This window comes from Hyperoodon ampullatus (genome assembly GCF_949752795.1).
Source record: "Hyperoodon ampullatus genome assembly, chromosome: 14".
NCBI lineage: Eukaryota > Metazoa > Chordata > Mammalia > Artiodactyla > Ziphiidae > Hyperoodon > Hyperoodon ampullatus.
The window spans coordinates 36,996,986-37,019,996 of record NC_136927.1 but is presented as its reverse complement, the minus strand read 5'-3'; the positions used below and the strand labels follow the sequence as shown (position 1 = coordinate 37,019,996).

At 43.5% G+C, this 23,011-nt stretch overlaps 1 protein-coding gene across 1 annotated transcript in view; it reads right to left on the bottom strand.

Moving 5' to 3' along the window:
* IQCK (IQ motif containing K) overlaps positions 1-23,011 on the bottom strand; it is a gene marked incomplete at both ends in the record, with an annotated part of 126,178 nt that overhangs the window by 95,331 nt on the left and 7,836 nt on the right. Inside the window, 3 exons of the mRNA XM_079718726.1 lie at positions 17,736-17,833; positions 19,110-19,239; positions 21,288-21,352. Coding sequence (XP_079574852.1) covers positions 17,736-17,833; positions 19,110-19,239; positions 21,288-21,352 — 293 coding nt within the window. The remainder of the gene's footprint in view (positions 1-17,735; positions 17,834-19,109; positions 19,240-21,287; positions 21,353-23,011) is intronic.

Genomic DNA, 23,011 nt, shown 5'->3' with positions numbered 1-23,011 from the left:
GTAAAAAACCAATCAATTGAATCTTATTTTCCTTCATTTTAAAAAATGGCTTCTATCCTTTAGACATAAATTCTCAAGAGAAATCTGGGATACTTGCTGACTGTCTTCCTTCCTTCCTTCCTTCCTTCCTTCCTTCCTTCCTTCTTTCCTTCCATCCTTCCTTCTCACTAACTGTGATTCTAGCATCTCTTTAACACTTGGCGGTCTCTTCATATTGCATTGTCAGGTTCTGAGTTCACCATAATTTCTGAGAGTTACGTTTAGATTTTTACAAATAAATATCATTTCTTTAAGGCACTAGTATTTTAAGGATGAGGAAAGTCCATCCTTGGCCATCTGTAATATCCAGAAAGTAGTAAGAAGGATACCACCTTCCATTCATTCAAGCAACAGTTGGTCACCCAGAAGGGGCCATGGGGGAATGACATTCCTTTCACAGACTGGCTATTTTCCAAGATAATGTTAATAGTGTCAACAACAGTTACATGTAATGAATGCCTTCCAAGTGTCACCACTCTTTTAAATTTTACTTAACTCATTTATCCTCACAACAACTACATATTATTAGGTTCTTAGGATTATTCCCACTTTACAGATTAGGAAATAGGGGCACAGAAAGGCTAAATACCTTCCCCCAAAGTCATTTAAGAGTAAATGGAGGGCTCCCCTGGTGGCGCAGTGGTTAAGAATCCGTCTGCCAATGCAGGGGACACGGGTTTGAGCCCTGGTCCGGGAAGATCCCACATGCTGTGTGGCAGCTAAGCCCGTGTGCCACAGCTACTGAGACTGCGCGCCTAGAGCCCATGCTCCGCAACAAGAGAAGCCACTGCAATGAGAAGCCCGCGCACCGCAACGAAGAGTAACTGCCGCTCACTGCAACTAGAGAAAGCCCGCGTGCAACAAAGACGACCCAACACAGCCAAAAATTAGAAAATAAAATAAAATTTTAAAAAAGATAAATGGAAAAGAATTTGAACCTGGTTGGACTCCAGAGCTAGCTTCTTCACACATTACCTCATGTAATCCTCAGTCATCCTGTCTGTGGTTTACAAATGAGGAGAGGAGGAAGTTGTAGACAAGTAACTTCCCTGAAGATACTAGGCTAGAGCCAGAAGTCAAACCTGCCACCTGCTGCCAAATCCATTTTATTTCTAATGCAGTGTTAAGAGGTAAATTGCAAAAAAGGGCCATTCTCCACCCCACCCTGTATACATGTCTTCCCACCAAGAGATGGACTCTATTTCTCACTCCTTGAATCTGGACTGCCCTCATGCCTTGCTTTGGCCAATGTGACACAGCAAAAGTGACACTGTACCAGTTCCAAGCCTCAGGTTCAAGAGCCTTGAGGACTTCTACTCAAATTCTTGCAACCCTGTCCATCTGTCATGTGAGCAATCCAGGGTTAAACTGATGGAGGATGAGAGACCAAGTGGAACAGAGATGATCCATCCCAACTGAGGCCATCTTAGACCAGCCAGCACCCAGCCTACCTGGTAGCTGACCACAAACACATGAACAAACCCAGCCAAGGCCAGAAGAACCTCCCAGCTGAGCCCAGTCCAAATTGCTGACTTGCAGAACAGTGAGCTAAATAAATTGTTGTTTTAAGACACTAGCTTTTGAGGTAGTTTGTTATGTAGCAAAAAGTTAACTGATGCCAGAGTATAAAAAATGATATGCAGTTTATGGCCAAATGGTAACATTCTCCCTATCAAGTGGCCAGTCAAGACTGCTACCATAGCCACCTGGCACAGAACCATGCCCCTGAAAGCAAGAGGACAAAGCTTTAGAGCAGAGCAGGAAAATCCTATCACAGAGCCACTGCCTTTATTTTGTAGGACAACCATGGGGTTATCCTCAAGTCAGAGCCTGTTGGCTTTCTTTTTAAAGCCTTGTCTTTTGAGGATGACTTTGATTTTTAGAAACAAAAGCAACTCCCAGCCAAGTCTGGAGAATGAAGTGATCAATGTTGCTTTTGTTAAAAAGAAGAAAGAAAAGAAGCATGACTATACAGCTATAATAAGATTTTCTTGCACGGTTTACAAACTGGATCTGACAGCAATTCCAAGAGTCGCAAAGGGAAGTCTTTTCAGCACTAGCAGCTTTATTGACATAGTAGAACTGGGTGCCAGGCTCCAAAGCCTGACTCCTGCTTCAAACCCAGGCTCTTCCTCTTAGGAGCCATGTGAACTTCTCAGCCTCAGGTTTCCTCAGCAACAAAATGAGACAGTAAAATCACCCATTCAAAGTGTTACTGTGATGATTAAATGAGATCACAATGTGAAATAATGCCTGGCATTTAGGCAGTACTCTATTAGTGATTGCCATTAATCACCATTGATTAATCACACAGATGGTAACTGTTTGGTAACGATAGGTCATTATGAAACAGCCCTTAACTTTGAGCCATATTTCCTATTTAGGTGCTAGATTCCAAAATGAAAAATTGAGATCTGCTGTCTGAACCCATTTAAATGTCATGACATTCAATCAAATGTAATAAGGTCAGGTTAAAAACTTGGTTTCCTCCACTCTTACATATCTACCCAAGAGAAATGAAAACATATGCTCACAAAGATTTGTAATCAAATGTTCACAGCAGCTTTATTCATAATAGCCAAAATCTTGAAGCAACCCCAAAACAAAGTCCATGCAATGAAAACATTATTCAGCAATAAAAATGGAGTACTGCTACCTGCTACAACATAAACGAACATCAAAAACACTGTACTAAGTGAAATAAACCAGATGCAAAAGACTATACGGTGTGTGATTCTATTCCCATGAAATGTCCAGAAAAGGTAAATCTATAGAGATAAAAAAATAGATCAGTGGTTGCCTGGGGGCAGGAGTAGGAATGAGAAGTAACAGCAAACGATCACTGGAGATATTTTGTGATGATGGGAATGTTCTAAAATTAGGTTGTGGTGCACAACTCTAAATTTGCTCCACTTAAAATGAGTGGATTTTTAAAAATCATTTTTTAAAAGTGTGGCAAAATATACACAACATAAAATTTACCGTCCTAACCATTTTTTAGTGTGCAATTCAGTTGTGTTAAGTACATTCACATTGTTGTGTAACCAATCTCCAGAATTCTTTTCATCTTGCAAAACAAATTCCACACCCATTAAACAACAACTTTCCATCCCCCCTCCCCCAGGCCCTGGGAACCAGCATTCTACTTTCTGTCCCTATGAATTTGACTACTCTAGGTGTCTCATATAAGCAGAATCATATAATATTTGTCTTTTTTGGTGACTGGCTTATTTCACTCAGCATAATGCCCTCAAGTTCCATCCATGTGGTAACATATGACAGAATTTCCTTCCCATCTAAGGCTGAATAATATTACATTGTATGGATATACCATATTTTGTTTATCCATTCATCTATGATGGATACTTTTATAAATAGTGGATTTTATGGTATGTAAATTGTACTTCAATAAAGCTGTTCAAAAAAAAGTTTTATTTATACATCCTCCTGTCAAAGGACCTTATAGTCATTTCCATTTCTTTATATTTCAAACAATACTGCATTTAATGTCCTTCTTCAGAGCTCTCTGTGTACAACTATTGAGAGTTTTTGCAGCAGCGTACAACCTTAGAAGAGACATGTCTAGTCAAATAGTATGTTTATTTTCTATTTTAATAGAAAGTTCTGCCAACTTTTTCTCCAGAAGGGTGGTACCAATTATGTACTGGTACATGAAAGTTAGTCTTTTCCACAGCTTCATCCATTTCTTATATTGTGAAACATTTATACTTTTGCTAATCTGTGAGACATGATAACGCTGTGGTTTTATTTTTATTTCCTTCAACATTAGCGAGACTGAGCATCTTTTGATTTGCTCTTGGCTCTCTGGGTCTCCCCTTTTGTGAACTCCCTGATCCTATCCTTTGTTTTTCTATTTCATAGTTCTATTGTGTTGTTCTCTTTTTTCTTATTGAGTTATAGGAATTCCTTACAGCCTGGATACTAACCTGTTGTCTATGTTGCAAGTAGGCAGAACAGATTAATAGATAAGAGTCAAGTCAATAAAAGGCAGAGATCAATAGGAGATAGAAAATGGAGAGCCTGAGATCAGGGCCACTGAGATATTCATTGTTGTTATTCTCCGTGTGCTTCCCACAGGGCCTAAGAATAATCATAACAGTATCAAGTTATTTATTGAGCACTTGCTATGTGCCAGGTATTACCCTCATGATCTAGCTTGATGCTCAGAACAAGCTGGTGAGGTAGACATTATGGTCCCTCTTTCAAGCATGAAAAACTGAGACTCGGTGATAGGAGGTTATTCAAGTAAGTAGCCCAACTGAGATTCCAACCCAGCTTTATCTACTCTAATACCTTCTCTTAAAATTTAAAAAAAATTTTATCAAATAATACCCATGCATAAATGATCAAATAATATTAAAATAGCCCTTACTCTTTTTTTTTGGCTGCGTTGGGTCTTCGTCGCTGCACGCGAGCTTTCTTTGTTGTGGCAAGCGGGGACTACTCTTCGTTGTGTTGTGCGGGCTTCTCATTGCAGTGGCTTCTCTTGTTGCAGAGCATGGGCTCTAGGTACACGGGCTTCAGTAGTTGTGGCACGCAGGCTCACTAGTTGTGGTGCATGGGCTTAGTTGCTCCACGGCATGTGGGATCTTCCCAGACGAGGGCTCGAACCTGTGTCCCCTGCACTGGCAGGTGGATTCTAAACCACTGCGCCACCAGGGAAGCCCAACCCTTGCTCTTAACTACCACATTATACTTCCTTACATAATCAGAGTCCAAAAATATCTGCTGAATGGATGAATCAAAAATTATTACCGAAGACACATATCAACAAGATTTAGCAGCTGAATCCAGTGAGCATGGTGGGGAAAGGTTTCCTATCTGAGGCAGACCAAAGACAGAGAAGGATGCTCACAACTAGAGTCCCCAGTGCATAAAGAAATATAAGCAATAATTTTCAATGAAGTATCATTTAGCATACCATGAAATCAGAAAATTATATGCCCAACAACAGGCAATAGGTTCAATGCATCAAGGTGCAGCCCCACTATGAAAGTCCACAGAGTTGTTATAAGTGGCATTAAGGAAAGATGTTCCTGATATATTGCTAAGTAGAAAGTGCAAGTTACAAACAGTGAGTATAATGTTAAAAAAAATACATTAGGGGCTTCCCTGGTGGTGCAGTGGTTGAGAGTCCGCCTGCCAATGCAGGGGATACAGGTTCATGCCCCAGTCTGGGAAGATCCCACATGCCACGGAGCGGCTGGGCCCGTAAGCCATGGCCACTGAGCCTGCGCGTCCAGAGCCTGTGCTCCGCAATGGGAGAGGTCACAACAGTGAGAGGCCCGCGTAACGCAAAAAACAAACAAACAAACAAAAAACATTAGTATGTACTAAATATATAAGTATGAGTATATGTGAATTTTAAAAAGCCTACCAAGATATTTAACATTAACAGGGCTAGAATTATGACAGATGTGGGGTTTTTGGTTGTTTGACTTTGTTTTTCTTATTGGTAGTTTCTAATTTTTCTACACAAAGCAAGTATTACTTGTATAATAATCATTCCATTCTTACCTCTTTTTTAAAATGGGCAAAGGCCAAGAGTCCTTTAAAGGAGTGGAGTTTAAAAGCAAGAGATCTCAAGAACAGATTCCAGATCCAAAGGGCAGGTAAGGCAGGCTCAGGGTCTGGATCCAGACCGAGCTAATGCAATCCAGTCTGGGTGGGAGGGCAGGAGCCAGCAGGGGCCAGCAAGGGCACTGCCAACAGCCTGCAGGGGCAGGGGTGGACTGCAGCCTCCATCATTTGGGTCAAGAGTTGATTTCCTGGAGTGGTTAAGGGCTGAGCCTTAGAGTCAGAAGGACAGGCTGGCATCCTGGCTCTGCCTCTAACTAGCTCAGCAACCTGTGTGTGCAAGTAAAGTTGTTCATTCTTTCTAGTCTGCAGTTTCCACATTTAAAGAATGATAAGAACACCACCTATAGCACAAGGCTGATCTTGAAAATCAGTGAGACCTTGTAAACAAATGTTGAGCACCACAGAACGTGGCATAAAGGAGACACCTCATAAATGGTAGTAGTTATGTTCCTAAGGATGTGGTCTGGTGCGGGGGGATCAGTATGTCCTGATGGGCAGGGTGGACAGTCAGCAAATAGTGAAGAAATGCAGACCAGGAGCTCATAGGAGAAGTTAAGAGTACAAACCAGAGATCACCAGTTGGTGAGATCTAGCTTACAAATGTGCTCTGTTTGGCATGCTGTGTTTAATCTTTTTGAAAATTAACTGTTGGGCTTCCCTGGAGGCATAGTGGTTAAGAATCTGCCTGCCAGTGCAGGGGACACGGGTTCAAGCCCTGGTCCGGGAAGATCCCACATGCTGTAGAGCAACTAAACCCATGCGCCACAACTACTGAGCCTGTGTGCCAAGCATGGGCTCTAGGCACACGGGCTTCAGTAGTTGTGGCACGCAGGCTCAGTAGTTGTGGCTTGCGGGCTCTAGAGCGCAGGCTCAGTAGTTGTGGCACATGGGCTTAGTTGCTCTGCAGCATGTGGGATCTTCCCAGATCAGGGCTCGAACGTATGTCCCCTGCATTGGCAGGCGGATTCTTAATCACTGCACCATCAGGGAAGCCCAAAATAAATAAATTTTAAAAAAAAGAAAGAAAGAAAATTAACTGTCAACAGTATTTTAAAAATTAATCAGGACAGTTCATGGTAAAATCTGAATTGGGGGCTTCTATTGAAAACTCAGGAGATATGGCCACACTGAGCCCATGTTCTGCATGGTGATGATCAGTAAGAAATGAGAAACGTAGCAGCTGCCCCTGTAGTGAGTGAGCTTCTGTGGTGGCCACAAGTCCCAACCACTCCCTGGTGTCTCTTTATTGTTATTCCATGCCTGTTTCATTATCTACTTGGTCCTGCAGCCCTTTGAATATTTTTCCCTTAAAATAAACAGTGTTGATGTGCTGGGTGCAGTAGGTTGAATAATTACCCCACAAAGATGTCCAGGTCCTAATCCCCAAAAGCTGTGAATGTTACCTTACACAGCAAAAGAACTTTGCAGATGTGATTAAATTAAGGATCATGAAATGGGAAGCTTATCCAGGTGGGACCAATGTAATCACAATAGTTCTTATAAGGGAGGAAGGAGGGTAAGAGTCAGACAAGAAGATGTGATGATGGGAACAGAGGTCAGAGTGATACTATCGCTGGCTTTGAAGATAGACGAGGGTTATGAGCCTAGGAATGTGCAGCCTCTAGACACGGAAAAAGGCAAATAGATAGATCCTCCCCTAGGTCCTCCAGAAGGAACACAGTCCTGCAGACCCAACTTAGACTTCTGAACCAGAGATATTCTATGCCCTGAGATTATGAGTCCTGTGTAAAACAAAACAAAACAAAACAAAAGAAAAACCTGTCTGAAGCCTAAATATTTTCAAATACCTCACTGGATGTTTATTAGGTAAAAAACTGTTTACAGGGCTTCCCTGGTGGCGCAGTGGTTGAGAGTCTGCCTGCCGATGCAGGGGACATGGGTTCGTGCCCCGGTTCGGGAAGATCCCACATGCCGCAGAGCGGCTGGGCCCGTGAGCCATGGCCGTTGAGCCTGCGTGTCCAGAGCCTGTGCTCCACAACGGGAGAGGCCACAACAGTGAGAGGCCCGCGTACCGCAAAAAAAAAAAAAAAACTGTTTACAATGATCTGAATCTAAAACAGCTCCATTTAATATATAAACACAAAGTCTCTCTGCATGGTTTTAATATACATTGATTTTTCCAGAAAAGCGACTATCATGTATATTGAGAGAAAATTGTACCGTGTTTTATTCAGAACCTGAGTTTCTCACCATTTCAGAAAATCGTATCACCAAGGACAATATCACTTACATGATTTGAGTGACTGATATAACACATGTGACTCTGCCTTTTGTAGCTGTTGTGTTCATTGTAGTCTATGCATAGGTGCAAGCAAGTGACTACCTCATGATATCTTCTAGTGTAGTTTTATTTGAGCTTTGAAAAAGGAAATACATGTTACCTATATTACAAATGATTTTTATTTTCTTTCTCATTTATATTATAGCCCACTATAATATAAATGGCCACTATATACATATATTTGAAATTATTGTATGGATAGATTACGATGATAGTGGCCCCTAATTGATCATGCCTCCTGGGTCCATGCCCCTTAGCAGTGTGACTCTGCTACTTCTTCTACATGGAGTCCATTTCTTGCTCACTGCTGAGTTGCTTTGTTGAGTTGCTGGCCTTGTGAGCTGTTTTGAGCAATGCAATGCAATGGAAGTGATGCTGGAGTTCTAGAGCACCGGCCCTACACTTCTGCCTTCGGCCTTTTGGAAAGCTGCCCTGAAAACAGCAGGCTGTGAAGGAGCTGGTCTGGTCTGCTGGAGGACGAGAGCCAGGCAGAGAGGAGCTGAAGAGCCAAGAGCCAGCACTGAGGCCCCAGACAGGTGAGTGAGGGCAGCCTGGACCTCCCAGTGCAGCCTCGACACCAGCTGAAAGCAGCCACATGGGTGAGTCGAAGTGAGACTGACAGAAGAACCACCAAGTCTCACTGGCAGAAAGAAATAATAAATCATTGTTTCTTTCAGCCATGAAGTTTTCAGGTAGTTTACTGTCAACAATACATCAATCAGGTAACTGATAAATAGGTAGTATGACTAAGCCTTTCATTTCAGGAAGGGCACTATAATATATGATGACAAGGGGAGAGTGGGCCCAGCAGGGTTGAGAGCCATCGCTCTGATGACTTCCCCTTGCTCTTAAGATAAAACTCACACTCTTCACTGGCCTACATGATACGGCTGCCGCAGAGCGACCTTGCTGGCCTCACCTCCCGTCTCCTTCGCTCACTCTGCTCCTGTTCTGTTGGCCACCTTTCTGCTTTGTCCCTGGAAGAGGCCACTGAATTTGGTGGTACTGGGTCATTAAGGAAACTTGAAAAGAGTTGAACCGGAGCATTTTTGGTGCCAGAGGGTCACACATTAAAGAGAATGAATGGTAAAAAGTTGGAGATGAGGTGGTTTACACAGTGTGCCAGTGACCATGAAGGAGACAAAGAAAATCACCTAGACAGGGCAGCAAGGTCAAATAGATGGGTTGGAAATTGCTATTTATTTATAACTTCTATTTTTTCTGATTACAAAAATAATTCATTATTATTTTAAAATTTTCAAATACTACTGAAATACTGAAGTATAATATAGGAGAGCAAAGGCTCCAAGAGTGTCATCTCTCCCCCAACTTACATGTGATTTTTCATTTGTTGGCTAACAATTTGGATACTATTATCTACATTCGGGAAATGCCTCTACGATATCTATTATCGGCCCACAGATATGCTTCTACCAGCTATTTGTACAAACTAACCATTTCCAGTCATTACCTTTCACAGAGTACAGTTGTTTAACAACATATAAACCACTGCTAGCACCCAGCTCATTTCACAGCAAAACTAAGAGGCTAATCGACTTTATTTATAGGTGGTCAGTGTAATGCCATACAGATGCCACTTAAATTTTCTCTATGACCTTTTTACACATAGTTGAAAACAACCATCTGGGAAAGGGTTAAAGAAATCTATTTCACTTGCTGAATTCATATCATGAAATGAGCAGGGTCTTCATTTACTTCTAAGGCTGACATAACTCATGGAAATCATATATTTATGGTTTAGTCCTCCAATTGTATTCTCTAAAAATTAAGGAATAGAGAAATATCTGGCTATTAAATAATCTGAATTTTATTCTAAGCATTTGAAAGATTTAAATATCTAATGACAAGCAAACTACTTGGTTATGAAATTCATCAGTCTAATTCATAATATCTAAAATGGCATATATAAAAAATTGGGTTATTATGAATCTAAATCAAAATCATCAAGCTTGTACACTCTCTCCCAGGCAGAGTCTGTCTGATTCCATAGGCCAGGTTCTGAACCACTGGACCATGTACCATAGACCTCCTCATTCACGTAGACACACACACACACACACACACACACCAGGCGTGTAAGTAATTGACCAAATGTTTTATGGCCTAGTCATTAGGTATCGCCTCTCTCTCCGGTTTTCCTTGAGGTGTCCTGGTGCTCACAGGACAATCTAATGAAAGGCTCTGCCCCACGAGGTGTCTGCCCCAGGCCTGCCTAGCATCTTAGTCCTCTTCTCTAGAGCCTCCAGATCATTTCTTTTTTTAATATATATTTATTTATTCATTTGGCTGTGCCAGGTCTTAGTTGTGGCATGTGGAATCTTTAGTTGCATCATGCAGGATCTTGTTCCCTGACCAGGGATCAAACCTGGGCCCCCTGCATTGGGAGTATGGAGTTTTGGCTACTGGACCACCAGAGAAGTCCCCAGATCATCTTTCCTATCCAAATCTAGCCTCTGCTTTTGAAAGCCATTAGACCCTGCCGTCAGCATGGTCCAGTGGTCAAATTCCTAGACTCAGGAAACAGGCTGCTCGTTTGACTCTTGGCTCTGCCACTCACTAGTTGTGGACTTGGCTTGTTGATTAACCCTGGTGCCGCACGGCCCTCATCTGTGAGACAGCAAGAATAGCACCCACGTCAGAGGACTGTTGGGAGCGTTAAATGAGTTTCTGCAGCTGAAGTGCTTAGAACAGTGTCTGGCACAAAGTACGGGCTCTAAATGTGCTAGAAACTACTATTCTTGAATTCCAGCCTCTTTTTCAACTCTCTGGCTCTCCACTGGCTGTGAGGCTCCTTCAATTTTAGACGATTTGTTCCTTCCTCAGCTCTAGCTCCAGGGGACCCGACAGATCTGGACAGCCTCCCCATGGTCTACCTACCTCTGGAAGTAATAAATCCAGACAGTGCAGGTACAGTTAGTAAATGACCTCTTGCATGTATCAGCTATGTGCTCCTGTACCTTAATTATGATCTTAAAAGTAGGCTCTGACTTTTGCAGAATCATATTCATTTATTCATCCCACAACTATTAGTGGGTCCCTACTATGTTCCACGTATTGCTGGAACAATATCACAGGACAAAACAGAAAATGAGGAAAGCACGAAAAAAATAACTAGAAGTCAGCATTTTAAGGGCAAAATACAAATCAGCAATTATTCTTAAGTGACCTAATATAAATGCTGTTTCAAGATATAATTTGAATGGCCCTAATTAACAATGAATTATGCTGCTGTTCAAGAGCCATTTGGATGCAAATTCAATTGTGGGTGACAGATAAGAATGCTCCCGTTATGTAATTTTGGCTGGAGGCTGGTTATCATTCAGTTTAAGCATCTATTCCCGATGACAGGATGTGAGGAAGAGCTGAATCAAGAAAATGCAAATCTGCTGTGCAGATCTGGATAAGAGGAGCTCCACTTGGGTCTGACAAATGTTGAGATGGCAATAATGTAATTTTTAAGCCAGCAAAAATAACCCACAAAAGACTACGTGATGTCGGGGGTGGTGGGGCGGTGGGGAGGGAATCAAATTTAATTAAGAAATCCTAAAATCCTGAATCAGGGAATGAAAGAAGTAATGATAATTCACCCATCTTGCCTATTTGAAGCATTCAAATACTGAACTTCCAGGTAAAGACTGAAGAGACAGCAGGGCAGGAAGGTAACATTCGATGGTGCTTGTGAGCACCCTTCAGTGAGTCATCCTCCTGGTAACGAGAGCACCTCTGTCATCCCTTTAATAGTTGAGGATTACTCACAGATTACATATAGGGTCACACTGCAAGGAAGTGGTCACACAGGACTCCAGGGTGTCTAGCTGCCTGTAAAGTTTATCAATTCTTGCAAGTTATCAGTTTTAAGAATGCACTTTTTTTACATCCTTTGATCATTCATTATAGCACTGAAAGTCTAATGCTCCATTCAAGCACCTGCAGCATTTGAAGTTTCATCTGTTTTCATTTAGTCCCAGTGGCAGCTCATCCGTGGGATGTCAAAGATGAAGTATGAGTTGGCACAAGGATGCCTCATTACTCTCTAATACAAATAGAAATTTCTCTGATTCTTTAAAAGCGTTTTATCATTGCCTGGAGACTGGAAACTGTTTCTAGCCCCCTCGTTACAAAATTATTTATGGGCAAAAATTAGACATGCAACCCTCAATGTAAAATCTTAATTACTGTCCTTTTAGCTGATTTTTGTATAAATTAGAAGAATAACAGTTGAATAAATTAGAATAAACGCTGCACAAGTGCATATAACTGCCTTAAGGTCTAGAGTGAATGTCTAGCACCAGATCCACACTCGCTGTTTCTCCATATTCATTCTTCTTTTGGAGGAGCAAAAGAGAACAGATACAAAGGGGAAGAAAATAAAAGCTACCTTTATCCTTGAGCTACCGAGGGCTTTGCTATCATCTGTGGTTTCCTTGAGGACAGGGCCAGACTTGTCGTCTCTGGGTCCCCAGGGCCTGCCCCATGATCAGCACATAGTAGGGCTTAATAAATGTTTGTTGAAAGGAACTGAACTTGGGTGGCTTAATCTGTTTGCAGATATTCTCACACATATCCAAACAAAGGTTATTCTATTGTGCTCATTTCATTGTTTAATCACTGCATTCCATCCTTTGATCAAGCTAATAAAAGGCAGGGTACACTGAATATACTTTGGCCAACGGCAGGATTAAAAAGAAAGATCCTTGAAATATGACTTGCAGGATTGTCTGGTCTCTCTCATTTAGCAGCAGGACCTGAAGCCAGAGAGGCAAGGCCATCTGACACATACAGGGTCAGGCCAAGGGTTCTGCTCTCTGGCCCCCAGCCTCACTACCATTCCATCTGGCCACACCTTGCCCTGTTTAACACCACACAGAGGAGGGGAAGCTCAGTTACGAATGGGGGACAAGAATTAAGTCGTCAGGGGAAGCCAAATAAGCAAATGAAAAATACACAAGGATAGAAGCAGTTTAGATTTTATAACTTAAAGCAAGTAGCAATCTGTTCTCCAGAAAAGAACTACAAATGAAAAAAATTTGTATTTCCTGGAGCTATTTAGAGGACAGCCTCCAAGCCCCATTTTTTGAGAGGGATGAAAGCACAGGCTCTCGGAGCATCTGGACCTTGGTTGAAGACCTGCTCCATTGCTCACTAGCTGGGTGATCTTAGGTAATGCTCAACTTCTCTGAGTTCCAGGGACCTCCTCTGTACAAAGCGGTTGATGGAAAAGGGGATCTGGCTTAGAGATTGATTGTAAGGGTGAAATGTGATGATGCGTATGAAGCAATTTGACCAGTGATGACACACAGTAGACAACTAACCAGTGAGATAGCTTCTCTGACCATTAATACGATCACTATTATGATAGCAGCAGTCAAACCACAAGTGAGGGGACCACCATCACCTGGATGGACAGTCAGTACCTGAACTGCTGGCATTCATTTTACCAGCTTTTTCTGTTTATAGTCCCCTTCAGCAGAGCAGCTTCTCATGTTAATGAAAATAGGGATCTGATCATTGTGGTTTTTTTCTGGTTCAATCAGGACAACTGGTCTGTACCAGAATGTCAGGAGAATATAGCAGGATTAAGGTTTCCCAGATTTGAATTCACCAGGCCTGTGTCTCAAAACTAAGAATTTCTGCCAGAGCAATATGAAGAAAACCTTGCAATTCTGTCTTTGTTGGGGTGAGAGGTGTGAAGCCCCCTACCACCACTCCCACCCATCAAAAGCTATGAATAGCGGTTGAATATTGCATTTTGAGGAAGGAAGGGTAAGCCGAATGCTGCACTTTTCTTTGCTGAGTGGGCTATGCAGGCTGAGAGCCAGAGCAGAATTGTTCAGGACCCAAAAGGGGTCTGGAGAGGCTGTGTGGGAGGAGGTGCCTGGAGAGGACAGACGTGGTTCTAGAGAGGATTAATGAAGTATTGCTTGACAGCTGCCAACAAAGCCCTCTTCCCACCTCCCTATGAAAGTATCCGCAAAATAAACCTTCTTCATGAAGTGCTTGTACAATCAGATGTTTTGGGGGAAGCTGGGACCAAGAGCTGAATAAGGCCTCTGAGTTGCCAAGGAACAAGAGCAAGCCCACTCAGGTAATGGGTATAACCCACCCTACCTGGGGAGAACCTGCAGCCCAGTAATATTAATGATCAATAATAAGTTAACAAAAAAAGAATAATAAGTTAACATTTACTGAGTTCTTCCTACATTCCAGGGACTGCCCTAAGTACTTTGTATGGGCTACCTCATTTCGTCAGCATGATAATCCCATTGAAACTGTGCCCCACAGGGTTAACCGAAACTGGTGGCTAACAGAAATTCTTGAGCTTGTCTTGAACAGATAAGGGAACTGCTTGTTAAAAGCCCCTGTGCTGGGCCTCCCTGGTGGCGTGGTGGTTGAGAGTCCGCCTGCCGATGCAGGGGATGCGGGTTCGTGCCCCGGTCCGGGAGGATCCCATATGCCGCGGGGCGGCTGGGCCCGTGAGCCATGGCCGCTGAGCCTGCGCGTCCGGAGCCTGTGCTCCGCAGCGGGAGAGGCCACAGCAGCGAGAGGCCCGCATACCGCAAAAAAAAAAAAAAAAAAAAAAAGCCCCTGTGCTTATAACCTCCTTTCGCTGATCAAGCATGCCTTAATTATTTTTGCAAATTACATACCTTCCAAGCTTCATGTAGCCTAGATAATACATCACAAGACTCCATAACTGCCTCCTATAGATAACACCTCTGACGTATGGGTTGCTATAGTAACAGTGGCTTAAGCTGTTTTTCAGAAACTTGGAGTCAGCTCTTGTCCAGTTCAAGCAGGCTAAAACTGGTTGGGACCACCGACCCTAAAACTGGGCCTACACAGTTGTCCCATGAATGACCTTGTGACGTCAGAAGGCCAAAAACTCCACCCTCAGATCATGCTAGCACCTCTATTTTCTGAACATGCATCCCAAGAAGGAAGAAGCATGTAACTCAGATATACTTGTGCAGAGCAGTGATTACCTCACCCTTTTCCTGCCTCCAATCACCTTCCCCTGGACCTCTGACAGTATACTCTTCACCCATAAATATCCCAAGCCCCTTGCCTTCGGGAATGTGGACCTGAGACTTGTTATCCCATCTCCTCACTTGGCTGCCTGGTGAATAAACCCTTTCTCTGCTGCAAACCTCAGTGTCTTAGTATTTGGCTTGCTGTGCATCAGGCAAATGACCCTGGTTCAGTAACACCATGAGCAGGTGCTATGATCATCTTCATTTTACACATAAGGAAAAGATGGTGGCTCAGAAAGATGAGATAACTTGCCCAAGGCTGTACAGCCAGCTGGGGTGGAGGGAGATGTCAAAACCAGGAAACCCTGACTCCAGAGATGTGTTCTTAATCAATATGCCATAAACCAAAGCCCAATTTACTAGTTAATTGCATAATTAATATATAAAGAGGGTTAGGCAGTGGAATTTGCCACCCACTGCTCTCTTACATTGACTAACTCACGAAATATATGGATGTCTTCTTCTCTCACCCCGCTTCATGGCGTCCCTCCAGGGATGAGCCCAAGAGAACAGCCTTCCCAGATAGAAGAAAGCTGGGTTTTGGTCAAGGACATAGTAGTAGAGGTGCTCCCCTGATGTCCAACTGTGCACTCATTTATTGAGGGCCAACTATGTATTCACCAGGGGCTAGGTACTGGGTAGGATATACTAGGCACTGAATAGAGATACAAAAATAAATCAGAGAATCTGTCCTCAACGAACTTAAAATACTGGGGGAGACAGACATGTATAAAATGAAGTGTATTTGTGGGTCAAGAATGTCTTAATTAAGAATGTCTTAATTTTCCACTAGAAGAGGAATAGATGAAATACTCTGAAATCTGAGGGCTGGGTTCAATTGCTTCCAGTTTGGGAATAGTAGGCCTGAAAGAGAAGCCACAGAGCTGAGTTTGAAAAAAAAACAAATAGAACTTAAATATGCAGAGAAGAAGTCAAGGATTTTTTTCTTAAAAAAAAAAAAAAAATGAAGGAACATATGCACAGAAGCCGTGAAGTGTGGGGCAGGTATAGGAACCTCCAAGTGGTTCTGTCTGCTGGAGGGTATCACCCAGGAAGGAGAACAGAGAGAGATGTCCTTCTAAGGAAGGAGGGAAAAGACTGCAGAGGGCCGTGAAAGCCAGGCTGAGGGATCTTGGACTCCTTATGTGGATCCACGGTTCTCAAACAGTGTACCGTGGCCCAGCAGTGTATCCTAAACACCTCCTTCACAAGCGTGCTGCCTGGTTTCAGATCAACGTCTCATAATTCGTTTCTGCTTCTACTGAAGACACAACTGTCATGGTGAGGCCTGTCAGAAGGAATGTTATGCTGAATGGATCAGTGGCAGTGAATTAGGAGGAGGTATAAAGTGGGGTGACTAAGAGACAGGAGAGTCAGTATAACGTCAAGGCAGCGCTAAAGGAAAGTTAAGTGTTTGCTAGAGCACGTGAAAACGTTGTCTCTTCGGTGTATAAAAGCATCAGGACAGTATCCTATTCTCACAGAGAGATCCTGTGTTGAAGGGCAACCAAGCAGGTGACACCATTATCTGTGCATGCTTTAAAGACATGGGTCAAACAAATTGGGGTTTGCACTGTAGTTACAGCCAACTTTTCAAAATATCATTTTGAAGGTTTCCCTGGTGGCACAGTGGTTGAAAATCTGCCTGCCAATGCAGGGGACACAGGTTCGAGCCCTGGTCTGGGAAGATCCCACATGCCGCGGAGCAACTAGGCCCGTGAGCCACAACTACTAAGCCTGCGCGTCTGGAGCCTGTGCTCCGCAACAAGAGAGGCCGCAATAGTGAGGCCCGCGCACCGCGATGAAGAGAGGCCCCCGCTTGCCACAACTAGAGAAAGCCCTCGCACAGAAACGAAGCCCCAACACAGCCATAAATAAATAAATAATTTTAAAATATATATATGTATCATTTTGAATCATTTAATTTGGATTTGAATCCTAGCTCTGCCATTCACCCTTGATCCCCTTTCTGAATCTATCCCTTCGTCTGTTTTCTCATCTGCAAAATGCAGACGATATGAATCAAGAGGAACCTCACAGGACTGTTGGGAGTGATGATAAAGCCCTAAGCAAAGCACCCAACAGAGCAAGCACTTGGTCAACGTGAAATGTTGTTGCTATTTCACTCTCTGCGTATAGGTCATCCAAAATTCTAGTACTGTGCAGGGAAGACACACACCGGACATATACTGCCAACTGCAGAAAATAGGGAGCCTCTGGGATATTTACATGGCGGTGTGCCAGGACTGGAACTCGATTCATACAGATAACTAGCTGCAGTATGATAATAACCAGTCACCGAGCACTCACCATGGGCCAGGCCTCTCCTAAAGCAAGTACATTCGTGGCATTTGGCATGAAGTGGAGTAGGGAGAGGCCCGAGGTGGGAAGGTCAATCCGGAGCTGGATAAGAGGGAAGGAGAGCTATAATCTGTGCATGTCATAACGGGAGCAGGAAGACCTAAGGAACCTGGCAGATGCCAATTGCCCAGGAGAAGGGCAGGCGGGGAGGCCAAGCGAGGCAGAAAACCTCCCCAGAGCCAGGCGGCCAGACAGATGGCAGTGCATGTGTGTGCACAACTAGATGTCCCGGCCGGAGTTGGAGAAGTGACTGAAACAAGGCTTTCCCTCCCAAAGGGATCGTTTTGAAAACAGCCACTTGATGGTACTAAGATAATGAGCTACCACCTGATAAAAATGAATTATTGAGCATTTAGAAATAAAGAAACAAAACAACTGACCTCAAAACATTTTTCTTTCTTTGCTTGGTGAAGCAGGCTAGCCATTCCAGGAAGCAGAACTGGAAAGATGAATGTTTCCAAATATTCTTTGGGGGAACCTAAAACAAGCAAAAAATTCCCACCAAAAATCCAAAATGGCTCAAGTTAATCTGGGAGAAACATTTGCTTCCGAACAAAAAAAGGTATTCTCCATTAAACAACATGACCATAAATGTTATATTTTACTCTAGACTGCTGAGTTGGGCTGATTACCGACGAAACTTAAAATATCCCTCTGAGCCTCTGTAGTCTGGTGGGGCTGTAGATGGGGTCCCACACGGGGCTGGGGCCACAGGCACAGCCAGGAGGCCGGTGTAGCTGGAGGGAAATACGCAAGGGGAGTGTGGTAGGAACTGAGGTCAGAGGGGAACGGGGCGGGGGTACAAGGACCTAAGGGCACAGTAATAGTGGTTACCAAAGCCCAAAGCCCACTAGTGGAGGGAACAGAACAAGCCAGCGGGAGTGGGCCTGGCACCAGGGAGGGTGAGGAACAGGGACTCAGGGAGGAAGACGAGGACGCTTGCATCTCTGGCTTCCACACACAAAGCAAGACAGCATGATATTTTCTTTTACTCTACATTTTCCCCCTCTGTATGTAATGTAGAACTTAAGTATGCTTGCTTTTTTTTTTTTTTACAACTTTATTGGAGTATAATTGTTTCACAATGGTGTATTAGTTTCTGCTTTATAACAAAGTGAATCGGTTATACATATACATCTGTTCCCATATCCCTTCCCTCTTGTGTCTCCCTCCCTCCCACCCTCCCTATGCCACCCCTCCAGGCAGTCACAAAGCACCGAGCTGATCTCCCTGTGCTATGCGGCTGCTTCCCACTAGCTATCTACCTTACGTTTGGTAGTGTATATATGTCCATGCCTCTCTCTCGCTTTGTCACAGCTTACCCTTCCCCCTCCCCATATCCTCAAGTCCATTCTCAAGTACGTCTGTGTCTTTAGTATGCTTGTTATTGATCATCTTTCTTCCTTTTCAACCTTAAAGATGCATCAGTGGACCCCAAGGGGGGAAAGCGGGAGGGCGGGTGGGATGAAGTGGGAGATTGGAATTGACATATATACACTAATATGTATAAAATAGATAACTAATAGGAACCTGCTGTATAAAAAAAAATAAAATAAAATTCAAAAATTCAAGAAAAAAAGATACATCAGTGGAATAAAGGCTACTTCTCTTAAAAATAAAAATTAAACAAGAACACATTCTTTCTTATTACATGGTCTCCCTGAGGTCTATCTGTCCACCCTGTCCCCACCCCCATGGTCTTGCAATGTCACAAGTCCTGAACTATAGAGCTGAGATCGCACTTCCTTACGTACATGTTTCTGGGTCGATTGTTTCCCGTTTAGCTTGAGGACAGGATACCTGTGGGACCACGGCTAAAGGAGCAGCTGGGTAAAGGTGTTCTGTGTTGAAGCCGTAGAAAACCCTTTCCTCTGATGGCGACGCCTGGGGTGGTGGTGGGGAGGGAAATCAATTCATGTAGTTTAAATCATTGCATTTTCTTTTATAATATAACAAAAATAAAAGTCTGTGTCAGAATTTAGGTTCAAGGGGGCGTACTGAGCACAAATCTTTCTCTCTCTTCTCTCCCAAGACACCTATAAAGGACAAGCAAGAAATAAACCCATAACAAAGACTGGGAGGGCTGTCAATGGATGAGAGATCTCCAGACATTTCCAAAAGAAACAGAATAGGGCTTCCCTGGTGGCGCAGTGGTTAAGAATCTGCCTGCCAATGCAGGGGACATGGGTTCGAGCCCTGGTCCAGGAAGATCCCACATGCCGCGGATCAACTAAGCCCGTGCGCCACAACTACTGAGCCTGTGCTCTAGAGCCCGCCAGCCACAACTACTGAGCCCACGTGCCACAACTACTGAGCCCACGTGCCACAATTACTGAGGCCCGCATGCCTAGAGCCCGCAACAAGAGAAGCCACCGCAATGAGAAGCCCGCGCACCACAGCAAAGAGTAGACCCCACTCGCCGCAACTAGAGAAAGCCTGGGCGCAGCAACGAAGACCCAATGCAGCCAAAAATAAATAAATAAATAAATAAATTTACAAAAGAAACAGAATAAAGCCAGTTGTCAGATGAGAGGAGGAGTGGCAGGTCAGAATCCACAGGAGGAAACTGCCCCCAGAAGACGAGAGTCCACGTTCCCACCAGAATTCCAAAGGGCTTCAGAGGTTCAGTTCCTCAGAGTGTGGGAATGAGAAAGGAAACAATATACAGGAGGGGTTAAGTGCAAATCTGGCTGGAGATCCCTTGGCCTGCTGCCCCATCCTCCCTCCTCCTGCTTCTGCCCCCTTTGGCATTCACAGCAGCCTTTTATATCCTGCTCTCCCTCCTTTCCAATGAATCTTCTGTAAACAAATTAAACAAACAGCCTGGGAAGGAGTAGAACTACTCAGGGTGCCATTTTGGCAGTCAAGAGAAAAAAAAAAAACCTCAACATTGATTTGGAGGCTCCCAGCCCAGTCCCAAAATAGGGAGTTCCTGTCTGCTGACCCTGAAGAAAAGTCCTCCAGTGGACAATCACTCCCCATGAGCTCCCAGTCAGTGTTTCTATTCATGGAAGAGACCCATCCAGAAAACAAACCAACATGTATGACAGTAGAAGAAAACTATACCAACTATGTAGAAATATCCACTCAGGCTTGCATTTTAAATTTTGAATAAATAATCAAAACTTTCTACATAGATGAAGAACATCAACAGCATAAAAGACAAAGATCAAGATCTATAAAGAACAACTGACCCTGAAGAAGCAAAAATAATTCAGGGGAGAGAACTGTAATTAGTATCTGCAGAGAAATTTGAGAAAGCATTGCATTCATAAAACAAGAACAGGATGCTATGAAAAAGGAACAATCACAAGCCAAGGAAGTTCTTAGACACAGAATCTCTAATGGGGGCAGCTGCAGTGACATACTGAAGTCTAGTGACTTAGGTTTTTGTCCCATCCCTGTGACCCTGCTCAAGTCCTTTCATTTCTCAGAGCCTTACCTTTTTATTTTAAACTCCATTAAGTCCCTATTTTACTCCAAGCATACTGCCTTAGGGCCTCCCTTCCTGGCTGCCTTGTCCTTGGCCCTCTCTCCTTCCTTAGTACAGTCTTAGCCCACCCAGCTATGCAAAAAGAAATCTGCTCCATCTGCAAAACTGTCCCCAACGTGGACATGATGTTGAATCCACTGCAAAGGCCTTCCTCATCTAGGATCTCATTTGAGCCCTACAAAGGCCCTGTGAGTTAGTCAAGGATTATCTGCTCCATTTAACAGATGCAGAAACTGAGGCTCAAAGTGGTTGTGTGATGCCCTTTAAGTCACATCATTAGCAGCAGAGGTATGACTGGCCCTGGTTCTGGTTCTGGTTCTGATTCCAGTGCCTATCCTTTCCCCCTCCCTGATTCATGACACTGTCTGATGCTCATCAGCCATCAGTGCTGTTTTCGTGTAAGAACCTTTCTGTTAGGTTGGGGCCGGGTGATACTCACAGTAACCACAGCTTCTTCTTTGACTTTATATCCTTCTGGAAAGGGAGGCAGCTCAGCTTCATATTCTGAAGGGAGTGGGGGGGAAAAACCCTCAATTCCATACTTCATTACAGCTTGTGGATAATTCCCTTTCCTCTGAATAAAATATCCTTAAATTTTATGTTGGTTGGTGGTTTTCAAAAATGAAAAAACAATTGGCCATTACAGGGTGTTTATTTAAAATGGGTAAGAGATGATTCTTCTCTTGCATGAGAGACTCCAGGCTTTATGTAAGAGTTTGAGACTCTTCCCAAGAAGGTAGATTTAGATCTTGCCCACCAAATTATGATAACTACAAGGGATAAAAAGAGGAAGAAAATGAGGAGGGTGGCTAAGGGAAGACACCAATAGCATACAGGAAGGAGAGGGGAGAAAAAGAAGAGGAGAACGTTACGTATAGGGGGGCAGAATAAAAGAGACAGAGGCAAGATGAGCCATCTCAGGCAGACATGGGGATGGGCGTGAAGTTAAGGCTGCCAGATTGGGGTATACGGCTGGAAAAGCAATCCCATAAACCTTGCTAGTCGAAGCATTGCCCACGGACCAGCAGCATCGGCATCCCTGGGGAGTTAGAAATGCAACATCTCAAGCCCCACCCCAGATCTGCTGAATCTGAATCTGCATTTTAACGAGACCCCCAGGTAACCTGCATGCAATTAAAATTGGAGAGGTTCTACTGTAAGCTCCAGTAAGTTTCCATCTTGGCTGTACATTATAATCACCCTGGAGATTTTTGAAAATGCTAATGTCTTGGCCCGACCCCAGAAATTTGATTCAATAGGTCTGGGGCAAGAGGCTGGGAATCAATATTTTAAGTCCTCCAGCTGATTCTAACATGCAGTGAGTTGGAGAACAATTGCCAGGTTTCAAGACCGACCACTGTCAACCTGCTGGGGAGCTTAATGCAAAGAATATTCCACATAAGTTCTACAGCGTAACAACTGTTGCTGAGAGAGAGACAGAAAATGCCCATGACTATATTGGTTACACCCCTAAGGGAAAGACTGGTAAAAATATTTCCGGAAAGGTCAATGTTTCAAAGGCAATTGAATAGTTGCTTTGCAGTGATGAGGGAAAACAAAGTTTCTGGGTGAGATGGGGTTGATGCATTTGTATTGGAGGCAAGTTTTATTCCATTACCTAGTTCCTTATCAGGTGGTAGAGCAATTCTCAACTTTTTTTTCAATTCCTAGGTATCAGGTTGGGGACTAGTATGTCAGGATGCAGGTTTTAAGCAATTTTGATTCCCAATACTAGCTAGAATAGGTTTCTAGTGCTGTGTAACAAATTACCACAAACTTAGCAACTTAACACAAATTTATTATCTCACAGTTCCCAAGGGTCAGGAGTCTGGGTATGGGTCAGGGTCTCATCAGGCTGAAATCAACGTGTTGGCCATGGCTGTGATCTCATCTGACGGCTGGGGTCCTCTTCCAAGTTCACTGACTGTTGGTGGGATTCAGTTTCTTGTGGATGTAGCTCTGAAGTTCCCATTTTCTTTTGGGTTGTTATGGGGACTGTTCTCAGAACCAAGCGGCTGGCCGCCCTCAGGTCCAGGCAGCTCACTCTTGGATATTTGCTACTTCAAAGCAACAGTAGTCTCTTCTGCTTGAATCTCTCTGACTTCTTTTAAGGGCTCACCTGATTAGGTCAGGCCCACCTACAATAATCTTCTTAATTTAAAG